At 39.7% G+C, this 15,117-nt stretch overlaps 1 protein-coding gene across 4 annotated transcripts in view; it reads right to left on the reverse strand.

The window, feature by feature from the left end:
- The window catches only part of LOC122564000 (coronin-6-like), a 242,289-nt gene that overhangs the window by 79,771 nt on the left and 147,401 nt on the right, over window positions 1–15,117 (reverse strand). For all 4 annotated transcript variants that reach the window (XM_043718414.2, XM_043718415.2, XM_087977336.1 and 1 more), the window contains one exon: window positions 9,238–9,360. In XM_043718414.2, the coding sequence (XP_043574349.1) occupies window positions 9,238–9,360 (123 nt within the window). The remainder of the gene's footprint in view (window positions 1–9,237; window positions 9,361–15,117) is intronic.

The following is a 15,117-nucleotide window of genomic DNA, read 5'->3' on the forward strand; positions in this document are numbered from 1 at the left end:
GTTGTTGAGATCCATGCATTATAAAATGGCCAGTTAGACAAGGCAGTGGAGAGCTGTGGTTCCCAGGAATAAACAGGCCAGTGAAAGTCAGTGGAACAGGATTTCCTGCAAGTGGGATTATCAGATCACTTGGAAGTAAAGGTATTTGATGACAAGGGCTCCTCTCAAATATCCAGAAAAGGCCTGGGAAAGTTAAACATTAAGTTGGTTTGAATGTGGAATCATTACAAACTAGAAAGTAGAAGAGAGGTCCCATATCCAACATGGAGTATTTGTGCCTTTTTATATCCTTTCATCGGAGGTAGGCATGATCCCTATTTATAGCTCATTCTGAACTGGCCTTGGACAGAATGGCTTGGTCAGCCATTTTAAAAGGGAAGTTTACAGTAAAGCACATTACTCAGTGTGGATTCACATGACTAGGTAAGGATGACATATCTTAATCTCTTAAAGCACATTATGAATCCAAATGGATTTTAAATCACAATCAGCGGTAGTTTAATTTATCACCATGCCTGATACTAGCTTTCAATTCCGGATTCTGTGAATTCAATTTAAATTCCACCAGCTATCATTGTGGAATTTGAACTCATTTCCCCAGGACTTTAGCCTCAGCCTCTGGATTACTGGGTTTGTGATATCACTACCACAATCACCATTGCCTATTTTCAGTCTTTCCCTTTCCTTCCTACAGAAGAAATGACGAGGAAAGTCCACTCCCCTCTATTTAATTTCTTCCATGAGTTTCTCTGGGTCCCCACAAAGCTCAAGATCTTTCTCCAAATACCTATTCAGACAGTTGTTAGGCATGGTTGACAAAATCAGCAAGTGATCACCTTCTTCGTAAATATTATCTGCCTCCCGCTCCCTACCCTCTCACACCCCTGGTTAAAATCAATGCCAGCCAGTCTGCGACAATGGGACTAAGGAGTCATTTCAATGAGAAGCTGTCCCAGTATCTAGCCTCCAAAGCTCAGCAAATACCATATCTCATTTGAAAACAAAAAATGCTAGAAATCACAACGGGTCAGGCAACATCCGTACAGACAGCAAGCTAATGTTTCAAGTTTAGGCAGCTCTATTGAAGAATCATCTAGACTTAAAACATTAGCTTGCTCTCTCTCCACGGATGCAGCCTGACCCGCTGTGATTTTCAGCATGTTTTGTTTTCAGCACAGATTCCAGCATCTGCAGTCACTTGCTCCTGCCACATTTTCTTTGTCCAGATTGTGATTTTTGGTGAGAAGCTCGACAGGTTGAAGGAACAGAGAAGGAAATGACCAACTTCAAGAAGATGTCAACATCAGACAGGCACTGACAAACAGAATTTTTGAAAATATAGTCAGGCATGTGTTGCAAGAATCCATGTCTGGACCAGCATTTACTTCCCATCCCTAATTGCTACCTGAACAGACTGGTCCGCTGGGCCATTGCAGGCAGATATGAGTCAACCATATTGCTGTCAGCCTGGATATGCATCTTGGCCAGTAAGAATGACAGGTTTCCTTCCCTAAAGGGCATTAGTGAACCAGACGTGTTTTTTTCAACCATTGACATAATTTGGCTAAGTTTTAGTTCCAGATTTTCATGGATCCAATTTTCACCAGTGGCCAAAGTGGGATTCGAACTCACCTCCCCAGGGCATTCCACCTGGGTCTCTGGACTACTATAACCAGTGAAAATACCACTATGTCACCGCTTCCCCATAGTGCATTGATGCCAGAGCATACATTGTTATGGAATTTTGCACTATAAAAATTGTCCAGCTGAGTGCAATCACTCAGTACTGCTGCCAAACCCAGTGAAACATCAAAGCAGATGTGAAATCCAGTTTGCTTCCTTAATGCAGGAAATCTCTTGAAGTGATCTCTTTGATCAACTTGTTCATTACGAAAGAGCAATATTTTACTTTCAGAGCTGATATTCCCAATTTACCTGTCCACCATACAGGTACCAAAGTCAGGCAATTGTCTGCATGCACAGGAAGGAAAGATTCAAAGCCATCAATATTAATGAATGAGCCTGAGTTTACTGATTGCAACAAGAGCTTTCGTTGTTTTTTTTTTCAAAATCAGCAGGTTGTACCAAATGTAAATAGGACACAACAGGTCCAAGTAAATATCAAGGCACCAAAAAAATCCCAACGAAGAGATCAAAGAGATCATAGCATAGTACTCAGCTCAAAATAACTATTCATCAGTCCAGTGAATTTAAGCAAGTACTAATCAGCCAAATCAAAGATAAATTCAAACCCATGAATGCTTGATGGCAGTGATGGTTGAATACAATTGAACAATATCCCAAATTAAGCACTCACCATTACTGACTTAAACAGGTTTCCATATTCAGCCACTTTTGGGTTATGGAAAAGAGGATTGGTTAAGATCCACATATTACTGGTTCATAATGACATTCTTGTCCTCCTATTTCTTTTCCTTTAATCCATGTAACATACCTAGCTTATTAACATGGGCTTAATCATAAACCTGCCAGTTGGGATGTGCAATGCCTATGTTTTCCATGAATGAATTAGAAACAGTTTGGTTTGCAAAATTCAGCAAAGCTCAAGTTTGTGACATTGTGTTCTCGACATTTACCATTTTCCAAACTCTTGGAAAACTCGAGGTGAGCAAAAACAAAAGCTTCATGTACACATAACTGTGCTGGTAATAAAAGGGAGCTGTGCATGATATAACGTCCTTACAAACTTCAGTATCAGTGACAACCCTTACCCAGACAGCTATGCCTGTATACAGAGGGACATGCCTATTAGTTTATAGCTTCACAAACTAAATTAATATACATTTTATTTTCATTTCAGCCTTTAATTTAGAAAAGTCAAAAGACAAATACAAACAGCTAGAAATGAGTTGTCGTGACAATCACTAGGTATAAAAAGGCAATAGTTAAAACATTCATTTCAATTTCCAATGATAACTTGCACTGACATTACATCCTGACAGTTTGGTTGACTGTTACTACTCACACTTTTGAGTCAATAGGGTGTGTTGTATTTCAGAGAGTACATGCTGTATGGGTGTTCTGATTTTCCAATGCACCATCTTTCAATTAAACAGCTAACCCAAGATCTGTCCAAGTGGCTGCAAAAAAACCTAGCGACATTGTTTTTAAAAGAACAGAATGGTCAACTCAGTATCCTAACCGACATCCCTCTCTGCCTACACAGAATTCACTCATTTATTGTTGTGGAATCTTGCTGTGTGCAGACAGACTGCCCAAGAAATAAGAGTATAATATAACCAATGGATTGCTTTGACACATGAAAAACAATCAATTGATTATATTATACTTTTAACATCCATGAAAGAGAAAGGCAACATTGGCCTTTCATTTATTGAATGTAGCAACATCTTGCTGAGCATATGCACTCATTCATTTATCAGAAAGTGGAGGAGGCCATTCAGCCCCTCAAGCCTGCTTCACTGTTGAGTGAGATCATGGCAGATCTGTACTGGAATGTCATTTGTGTGTCTTAGTTCCATAGCCTTGATTCGTAACAAAACTCTATTGATCTTAGTCCAGAAAGCTCCAATTCTCCCCAGCATCCACAGCATTTTGCAGAGCAAATTCCAGATTCCCATTACCTTTAATAACAAAGGTTGCAACAGCTCATGCCAAACCAATCACTGTAAATTGCAAGAGCTCACACATGCTAGAAGAAAGCTCGTCTTCAATGGTGAGTGCTGCTGTCATCCTAACAGAGAACTAACAAAATCGCTGCTCTTTCCAGCTGTCCAATTCTCACTTTCTTGTTTTTCTTTTCTCTCTAAACCATTCCCATATAAACCATCAAACCATATTTCTAAACCAATCCCCAAAGCTCACTGTCTCTGGTTAATGACAAGGCCATTGCTAACCACTTCCTCTGCTGCCCATTTTCTGTATCTCTAAACTCCCTGCCAACACCCTGTTCTCTGCATTTACCCTGGGGAAAAACATTCTTCTTCATGTTCCTGTGACTCTGATTTTATGAGCCTTTGGCCCTCCATTTGCACAATTTCTCTGCAGCCAGCAATTTGCTCAACACTTGGCCACTCCTTTGATGTCCTTGTGCACAATGGGCTCGGAAGCTGACTGAATGACTTCAAGTTCAAGGGCACAGACTTGAGTGTATCTGGCATATTGCTCACCATGTGGGTGGATCACATCAAGCTGCATTCTGCTCCGCTAGATGTGCTGCTATTAATTTAACAGAAAGCCGGCCCTCTCTGCGAACAGTTGTTACGTTACACATGTGCTGGATTTTGTGCTCAAATTGAGCAGGACTCGAACTCACAACTTTCTGGCTCAGAGGTAGGAATACTACCTTGTGGCAAAGTGGTGATGACTGTCATCAGAGAGTACCATTAAAATACTGGCCAACTTGGGAAAAAAAAGGGGAGAAGTCACATTTATTAAATGGATCATTCATTCAGGACGGGTGAGTGGAATTCTTCAGTTTCAACAAGATGAATGGTTTGAACATGCCCTTGTGCAGGAGAGGCATTAATAAAGGCATTTCATTGTCACTAGCTACCCCCTTCCAGCAAGGGGGACCTTAACTAATTTTATTCATTACCTTTCAATGAATACTCAGATGAGTTGGTCACCTCTACTGGAGGGAATATATGTGAATGAAAGGATTTATTTTCACACCTCTGAATTCACAGGAGAGCCACATCAATCTTCATGACACACAGTTTGCAGCACTCCAGGGGATTGCTATTTCAATGGATTTTTATTATAAACAAAAGCTCACAAATAAATGAGTCTCTAAGCAATATATGCACTGATTCTTCTATAACTTCACTCTCTTTGTAGCTTCTGAGATTCTTTGAAGTTTAATGAAATAGATGTGCTGTTAAGACAGGCAGCTTAAAAGGTGCTCCTCATAATTCAAACATAATAAACAATTTGTAAAATAAAAATACAAGAATTAATAAATACCCTAGAAAAGATAAGGCAGTAACACAGCAGAAACTGAACTGCCTTAAGGATCTATATCTCTAGCCTTATCACAACACTCTCCAGAAATACTTTACATTTATTATCCTTCATAATAAACATGTATTGAACTTTATAAGTCATAAAGCGTTTAAGCTAAGTACTAGCAATTCATTTGCAAACTATGTTAAATTTAATTAGAAACTGCAAAAGCTAGGAAATAGGAGGTGCAGATGAATCCAATCTTATTTGTTATCTCTGATCACGAGATGCAGATGTGAGTCCATTCATCTACATGCTCAATACCAGTTTTGGATCAAGACTATTTGATCTGAAACACTTCGAGGACAGTAACCAATCTTCATATTACAGTATTTAGAAGCTCCCAATTAAAGAAGTTGTCTCCTGGCTTCAACCAATCTTTCTGGCAACTTGTTCCAACTCTTCCTGGTATGTCTTAATAAAACTTCGACCTATTGCAAGCTTATCATCCTGCTAATGATGTACACTGCATCTGAAAGCATCACTCTCCCTATCCCATTGAGTGCCCATTCTAAGTTCCCCTTGGAGACATCATTTGTCAAGATTGATCAGCTCTGAATTATGAAATCGTTACATTTCCTAACTCATTCCATTCTCAACCCCGAGTTACATTCTGAGCGTAGTTTTCTGAACTAATACATGCACAAAGAAGCAGATTTCAGACTTAATTTGCTGAGGAAGAGGCATGTCTTTCTAAATAAACATTTCAAAATAGGCTGTGATGGTACTGCAGGTCAGCAATGCAAGTTGACATGTTAATAGGAGTAGACCATTTATCCCCTTCAGCTTGTACCACAATTCAGTAAGATTATGATTGATTTACAATCCAACTCCATATATGTGTATTTGTCCCATAGCCCTGAATAACACTGGTGAACAAAAATCCACCAAAAACCTTAAAAGTAACACTTGCCATTTGCAGAAGAGATCCAAATTTCTCCCACCCTTTGTATAGAAATGTTCCCTAGTTGCACTGCTGAAAAAGCTCGCTCCAATGTGTGACAATGGCATTATAGTAATGTTACTGGATTAGCAACCCAGAAACCCAGGGTCAGTCTCTGTGGGGACAGGTTCAAATCTCACCACAGTAACTGCTGGCATTCAATAAAATCGTCAACTGAAAGCTGGTTTCAGTAATGCTTGTTGGGAAAACCAATCCGGTTCATTGATGTCCCTTTAGGGATAGAAATGTGTTGCCCTTACTTGTTCTGGCTTGCATGTGACACCAGATACCCAGGATTCTGGTTGACCCTTAACTGTCCTTCGAAATGGCCAAGCAAGTTGTCATTTCAAGGGTAATTTGGGATGGGCACCCAGCATGTACACTCAGTGAAAGGATACATCAAAAACATTTTTAGATTCAACACCCCGATTGAAAATATCCCAAGTAATGGAAAATAGCTTCTCACACACATTTACAGTACAGGAGGCCATTTATCTGATGTGGCTACACTAATCTCATTTTCCAACTCTAGGCCCATAGCCCTCAAGGATACGGCTCACAAGTAAGTATATAAATACTGCTTATATAGTACAAGAGTTTCTGACTCAAACCATCCTTTTAGGCAGAGAGTTCCAGGCTTTTACCATAAATCCATGGTTATTGATGCATCTAGTAATTTTAAAAATGCCTTCCTATCCACCCTATATCTCCTAGAACCTATACACTTTTATCAGTCTCTCAATCTCCAAACAAAACAAACAATCTTGTCTCATAGTTGAGACCCTCTGCCTAGGCTGTATCCTGGTAAATCTCCTCTGCATACTCTCGGGTATAATCACATCCTCCATGTCTGTGGTGACCAGAACTGCAAGCAAAATTCCAGTTATTGCACAACCACTGTTTTATACAGCTGCAAAAGCTTCCTGCTTTTGTATTTTATACCTCAGCAAACAAAGGGAAGTATCTCATATGCCTTTTTAACCACCTTATCTATCTGACCTTCTACTTTAAGGGATCTGTGAGCATGGACATCAAGATCGCTTTGACCTTCATGGCTTTCCAGGTTTCTACCATTTACAGTGTAATCCCTTGTCATGATAGGGATTCTTAAATGTATTACCTCATCCTTTTCTAGGTTAAAGTTCATTTGCCACTGCTCTCTCCAGCTGACCATTCCATTGATGTCTTTCTGCAGTTTATAGCTATCCTTCTCACTATTTACCATTCTCCCAATTTTCATCTCGTTGCAAATTTCTTGATCATAGCTATTTCTCTCTCTATCCTGTTTGCTCTTCTTAATGTCTTTTAAAACAAAACTTTAGAAGGTTGGGGGGGGGGGGATTTTCTTAATTTGTGTAAGATCTCCTCATAACTTAATGCTTGTATTTAAGATGGCAGCAGAAGTAAGCAGAGACTGGATACACCTTCTTTAAAAGTTGAAAAACGTTCTTTTAAAAAGCAAAGCACATGCCCCCCAACTTTCTCATGCATACTTCAAGGAGAAAGTGAGGACTGCAGATGCTGGAGATCAGAGCTGAAAATGTGTTGCTGGAAAAGCGCAGCAGGTCAGGCAGCATCCAAGGAGCAGGAGAATCGACGTTTCGGGCATGAGCCCTTCTTCAGGAATTCTGAAGAAAGGCTCATGCCCGAAACGTCGATTCTCCTGCTCTTTGGGTGCTGCTTGACTTGCTGCGCTTTTCCAGCAACACATTTTCAGCATGCATACTTCAAGGCTAATTCAGAAATGACCCTGGTAACAGCACAGGAACCATACTCCAGCTGCAAATGGGGAATGCTACACAGTACAAAGGACCAGAGGGGAACATCATTTCAAAACATGGCTAAATGGTGGTTCCATAATACACCTGCAACATTTGCTTGTCAGCTACACTGCACACAAACCTTCAACATGAGTCCAACCTAACAGCAGAATAGACCTCATCAAACAGTTCATGGATAGTGAGCTCACCCAATTAGATTCTAAGGAAGTTTAAGTCTTCTCACTGTTTAGTGTCAGAGTGGATTCATGCTAAGTGCAGACTATGGACACAATGTAATTGGGTGTCTGAAAAGGTTAAGTTCACAGTATATCCATCTCACAAAGATCAAGTGCCAGCAAATATTCCAAATTTAAAAGATTTGGAGTGGCCATGTTTCACAGTGATGTCATTTTCTGTTTAGTCTTGTTTCATGTTCTGTATTTTGTTTTTGATGCAGCCTTGCTTCAAACAGTTTCCACAGCCCAGCTCCAGAAATAGAGTTAGAGCATTGGCTTCACTGCAGTATGGCTGAAAGCACACAGCTTATTATTTAGTCAGCAAAACTATACTGGAATGGCTGCTGTAACCCAACCAGCCTCAAAGCTCTCATCTAACTACCTGTCATGTTCAAGCATATGATGCATGGGGTCTGTTCAGTGAGCCTAGAAGCTCCGGATTTGCCATGTTTCCTGAAGTTTTACTGTGAGCCATCCCAGAATTTCTGCTTTATGAAATTCTCAACACAAAAAGGCAACAATTTTCCTCTCAAACCTGAGTTAATGCTCGCTCCTCAAATGTACCATACTCCAACCACATTCTCTTCCCTCTGCCTGCCACTTTAAACATGGTTTGTTTTCAAATAATTAGTTTAAATGTGACAGCTGTTGTTTCAATCATCACTTCAGGTAAACCAACTCCCTTCCTTCTCACCATCCATCGCAAAACTCTTCACACTGAGAGCTCTGTGGTTTTCATTATCATTCAGAGTCCATGTCTTTTTATCAACATCCAAAATTTCTTAATTTTGAAAATCTCTGAAGCATAAATTCTTCTTCTAAACAAGGACTTTTATTTTCGTTTCCCTAAAACATTCATGCATGTTGGCAGGTTGGTAAAATCAGTAATGACTGGCCTTTCCTTAATTGTTCTGGAGCAAAAGGGGGTGAACCACCTTTTTGAGCTGCTGTGGTTCTCAAGGGTGCAGAATACCCAAGATATTGTTTGGAAGAGTGTTCGGAGTATAGACTTAGTGACAGTGAAGAAATGGAAATATAGCACTAGGTCAGGATAGTGAGTGGCTTGGAGAGGAACTTGCAGGGGTTGATATACCCATGGATCTGCTGTGTTAATTCTTCCAGATAGTGGAGATTGTGATTTTGTGACAGCAAAGGGGCTCCCTTTAAAAGTGCTCCAATCGCATGAATTTATGTAGCACTTTTTTCTGTGCTAATATGGAGATAATAAGCATCGTAACTGCACAATAATGGAAAAATATCAATCACTGTCTTACTGAATGTGATGTCCATGCAGTAACTGACCAATCCTTACCATGACTGTACAATCTTCAGAGCCGCTGGCAATGACATTGTCATTGTGTGGACACCAGTCAATGTCAAGCACAGGCGCTGTATGCCCACACACCAAGGGGTGATTTTTATCCACACGCCCAGTCTGCAAACGAAAAGAGAAACATCAAATGTTATTGTGGTACCAACGGAAAAAACAATGATTAAATTACATCATTCACCTGAAGGAGACACTTGGGTCATTTCGCCTGGGAAGATTTATGAACCAATTTCATTTCTGACAACTGTTTGCACTGCACGTTACGGAATCACTTCACCAATTAAATGCTGGCAAGTTATCCTTTTCTCTTCCCCTGCAGCAACCAGGTTCAGGATGGAAGAAAAATGAAACCTTGCCTTGGGCAGGATGTTCATGACACTCCCTATTACTTCAACCAGAAAAACAAATTCATCCACAGCTCCTCTCATGCTATATGTCCAAGCTATGACTGCATGCTGTTCAACAGAAAATATTTTGTTTCAAGAAGAACACATCACAATAAAACTAATGAGCATGGACACGCTTTTTCCATCTAGAATGATCACTGAAATGCAAGCCCAGATTGTAAAGCATCATCCATCAAACAGCACAAATCTTGACATGAATGTGCCTTCTTTATTGACATCTAGGCTGCAAAATGCAATACATAAATCATGTCCTGCCCAAAAAGAATAAAGCACTGGTCACAATCAGACAGGCAAATCTAGATTCCGTAAAATAATCAACTTAAAATTTGCCACATTATGTACTGGAGTCATGAGTTACAGATTTAAAACCTTATATAGATAAGTTGCAGAGCTGGGCAGAAAGGTGGCAAATGGAGTTCAATGTAGGTAAGTGTGAGGTGATTCACTTTGGTAAGAGTAACAAAAAGACGGGGTACTGGGCTAATGGTCGGATACTTGGTAGTGTGGATGAGCAGAGGGATCTTGGTGTCCATGTACACAGATCTCTGAAAGTTGCCACCCAGGTAAATAGTGCGGTGAAGAAGGCATATGGCGTACTGGTTTTTAATGGTAGAGGAATTGAGTTCCGGAGCCCTGAGGTCATGTTGCAGTTGTATAACACTCTGGTGCGGCCGCATCTGGAGTATTGTGTGCAGTTTTGGTCGCCATACTATAGGAAGGATGTGGAGGCACTGGAACGGGTGCAGAGGAGGTTTACCAGGATGTTGTCTGGTATGGTGGGAAGATCGTATGAGGAAAGGCTGAGGCACTTGGGGCTGTTTTCATTGGAGAAAAGAAGGTTTAGGGGTGACTTGATAGAGGTGTACAAGATGATTAGGGGTTTAGATAGGGTTGACCATGAGAACCTTTATCCACGTATGGAGTCAGCTATTACGAGGGGGCATAGCTTTAAATTAAGGGGTGGTAGGTATAGGACAGATGTTAGGGGTAGATTCTTTACTCAGCGAGTCGTGAGTTCATGGAATGCCCTGCCAGTAGCAGTGGTGGACTCTCCCTCTTTATGGGCATTTAAACGGGCATTGGATAGGCATATGGAGGATAGTGGGCTAGTATAGGTTAGGTGGGCTAGTATAGGTTAGGTGGGCTTGGATCGGCGCAACATTGAGGGCCATGTACTGCGCTGTATTTTTCTATGTTTTCTATGTCTATGAGTCTTCAAGTCAGAGCTAATCTAGGCAGCACATCTGGCTGAGGTTGATAGCAATTCTCTTCACAATTTCTGACAGAGAAAATCTAGCCAGCCATTGCAATCTGGTGATTTAACATTTCCCAAAGGAGGCGCTGAATAAGACTGACTGAGATTTATAAGGCACATTCATAGTCTGTGGTTTTTGTGTTGGTGTGAAGGCAACAGTGCTCCGTTTGAACTGCAAATCAGAAATCAAATTCCAAACTGACCCCAAAGTAAAACCAAATGGGACTGCCTCCTCCAAGGAATCTAATTCCACCCTGTGCTAGATCAGATTGACCAAAACCCAGATTCAATCTGCATTTATGATATAGTTCCAAATCAGAAATGCTAAAATTAGACCCTTAATTTCAGAGAAAATGTATCCAGTACATTTGGCATCCCCTGTTTGCAAATAACAGTGAGATCCTAGTTCACAAAGATCATCAGTGACACCAGGAACATCAAAGTTAAAAATCCACAAAATGATTATTTAATGATTTCCTAGAACAGGTCACAAAGGAGTCTCCATTCCCTGAAATGAACCACGAGAAGTTTGAATTATTCACCAATCAACCTCATAAATATTCTTCAATACTGTGTTCAATCCTGAAAATTACAAAAAAATGTGAGGACACCACAGGCTGTGGTCTGTGCACAACAACTGGCTAAGTTCCTTCTTAAAACCAACAGGTTACCCACATTTGGCACAACACAATAATGGGAAGTTCTACACAAGCAGTGCACATTTCCCAGCTTTTTTAAAAAAAGAAAATATTTGCAGTACAAATTGACATTGCTTCACTGGAAATGAGAACTTGCAGTACTTGTGTCCTTTGACTAAATCATCATGAAAACTTATCTATTTCCCCAAACAGTAGATATTTATTTTATGAGGTAGAAGAGCTTCATATCCCATTTTATTAAATGTTGCAGACATTTTAATGCTTACAATAGCAAACATGTTGTTTTGCCATGTTGTCCTTTCCCAGTCTTCCTTATCATTGGTTCTTTCATTATGAGCTACTCAATCAAGTGGTGGAGAAGGGAAAGGAGATAAAGAGCTATGTATCTGAACAAGGTAACCCACACAGATTTAGAGCTGTTTTGAGGAACTGAATCATCAGCATGAGGCCTGGAAGTAGGCCTATAATCCAAAAAATGGCAACAAAAATCAGAACGGCTGAATATGCATCTTCTACTTCAAAAAGGACGCTATGATTCATCTCTTGTTTTGTCATAGAAACAAAGAAAATACAGTATTTCTAATTGTGCTATGAATTCGAATTCACTGGCTGCATTCTATTTCTCCTTTTCTAACCCTATGGATATTTCTTCTTTGAGACAGAAGACCTTCATGTCCCATTTTATTACATTTTAATCAGATTAATAACAGTTTTAAAAAGTTACAACAGAGACTGGAGCAGTGCACTGTCAGTCTATTTTCATTACTCCACTGAGTCACAGTGTTAAAATAAAATATACGCATAATTAAATACATCAGGTTTTAAATAAAACATATCTACCAATCAGAGGCAAAAATGGAAATTGCTGGAAATGCTCAGCAGGTCTGGCAGCATCTGTGGAGAGAAATCAGAGTTAATATTTTGGGTTGAGTGACCCTTCCTCAGAACTGAAGTTGAACTTGAAATGTTAACTCTGATTTCTCTCTACAGATGCTGCTAGGTCTGCTGAGCTTTTCCAGCAATTTCCATTTTTGTCTCTTAATAAATTACAGCCATCTGCAGTTCTTTTGGTTTTTAGGTCTATCAGCAGCTTTCTTTAATGAAAGAAGAAGTTTTGATTATATTCAGTAACTGGTTAACATACTCAGTTTGTGTTATAGGACTGTAAATATTTACCTTGTTAAATAACTTAAAACATAAACCCAATCTCTCTCTTGAGGAAACGAGTGGAAAAAAAAATTCCCTCTGCAAAACATTACTTCAACAACAAAAAAAAAGATCAATAGGGTTGTCTTTGAAAGCCAAAATGATGAAACACCTGATGTTTCCATGTCTGCTGCTCTGATGTTTCAGCATTTGTGGTCAAGTCACTAACAATGCATGGTTGCCTCTGGACTCTTGGCAGACACAGTTTGCTCAGGAAATGCAATCTTGAACAGTTCCTTCATTCATTCCTACGGAAAAACCAGGTTTCATTCTGAACTCCATAACAGCACTGTTTTCATGAGAGAGATAAACTGGGCAGCTCTTTTTCATATGCTTCTTGTTCCCAACTAATTCCAGACATTAAAGCACTTGCCATCCAGTCACTGTTCAAAGGATTTACAGAACAGGCAGCTGACACCAGTCATGTGATTTCTGGAAAGCCTTGTTAAAACGCAATACTGTATACAATGAACTTTCAGTTACCTCATTTAAAGATACCATACCAGGTATTTCCAAAACACTTGAAGTAAGTGTTTTTTTTCCCACAGTTCTCCAAAACCTAACTCCTCAGAGAAATGTTAGATATGAAAGGTCATTGTAACAACCCCTATACTTGTAAATATCAGCTTATGAGCGTCAAACACTGGTAACAAATCATCACAACTCCAGTAAATCAAAGTAATCATGATCAATCCATAAATATCAATGTATTTATTTTATGTGCAGAGCTAGTTTATTCCAGACTTAGGAGACATCAGCCACAGCTCAATTAAGTCCACTGTTATCTCCAAAGAAATATTCTGCTTAAATCATGGTATTTGGTAAATCCACTGCTTCGGGAATCTGGAACTCTGGGCAAAATGCATAAAAATTAGTGCCTAGGCTTTGCAGAGTGTAACTGGAAAACATTTTTTAAAACAGGGTGATAAAAATTTGAAACACCCACTTACAAGTGGAAATTAATGCCAGACGAATTGTAAATCTTAAATCGGAGTCTGATAGGTTTGTCAAACCATAGACATTGAAGGATATGGGGCAAAGATAGGTTTATTGAATCAGGTTGCGGGTCTCGAAGAATGGGGAACAGACTAAAGGAGTTAAATAGCTGATTATTGTTCCTACGTTCCACTGTGGTTTTCTGTCAAGGTTTGTTTGCGAACATGCTGCTGTGAAACAAAAACATCTTGTGGTCTTTATTGCTAGGTTTGTTTCCTTTGAATATCCCCCCTCCCCTTAGACATTTCAAAAATATTACAAACAAGCAGTCATTAAATAATACTGTGGCTTGAGATCAAAAGAGCTGCTCAAAATTACCAAGTCAGGCATTATAGCTAGTGAGAGCCACACCACTTGATACCCAGCAATCCATAATTGGTTTGATTATTGTCTCTTTCACTTGCAGCCAGCAATGTGTCTGAAATAAAATACTAGAGACAAGGAATCCATTCCAAGTCCGACAATTCAACTTATTCTGGCATCTTTTGCAATAAACTGTGATGTTTGATGCAACAAGTCTCAAAACTTTCTCACAATATATTTTGATTAGTATGAAATCACAAGCTTCTCTCAGCTAATTTGCTTTTGCCCCACAGGTTATTCTGCATTTAAGTTTCATATTAGTTGGAGAGAAAAAAAAATAATTTATCAATATTTCTTGCTACTTTTCCTTCTTGAGCTTCGCCCAGAGTTCTTTAGACTCCTGCCTGGTTTTCAATCCATCTGAGGCTCCTGATGAATTGGATCATCAAATGCTTACTTGCAGCTGTACAATTCCTGTCTAGCACACACTCCATCTGGTCCTGTCCATCACAGCATAGGAACAGAAAATAATCCCTGCAGAAAAATCCTGCTTTCTCGTGTGTAAGTGCTGCTGCAGTGCATTCCCAGTCATCCTTCACCTGCTGTCAGCTGCTCACACCCATGAACCTGCAGCAGGCTCTGCCAATCAGACAGGATTCATTCATGATCTTCCATCAATTCTTCAGGCTGACGAGCAAGTTCCGACTTTCCAGAAAGACAGCAAAGGCTACACTAGGAAGTAAGGAAGGATCTTAGAGCAAAAGCTGAATTTTTTTTTCTCTCATCATACACACTCACTGACTTCTTTTCTATTTACAGTACTTTGTTTTTGTTTCAAATTCAAAAGCCCTCTTTGGATTACAATGGCTAGAGATTTCTTTAGGGACGTATCACAACAGCAGCCAGCAAATCCAATTTTCTTCATCTCATTCACAGGAAGTATTTTTTCAGTTCATCCCCTTGCAACTTTGATATAAAACACCACAATGCAGTTCCCTAAATTAACTCTCGTCATAACTGCAGAATACTGTACTGC

Source organism: Chiloscyllium plagiosum, unplaced genomic scaffold, assembly GCF_037043375.1.
Source record: "Chiloscyllium plagiosum isolate Xiang-an unplaced genomic scaffold, Cpla_swu_hap1 HiC_scaffold_31, whole genome shotgun sequence".
In the NCBI taxonomy this organism is placed as follows: domain Eukaryota; kingdom Metazoa; phylum Chordata; class Chondrichthyes; order Orectolobiformes; family Hemiscylliidae; genus Chiloscyllium; species Chiloscyllium plagiosum.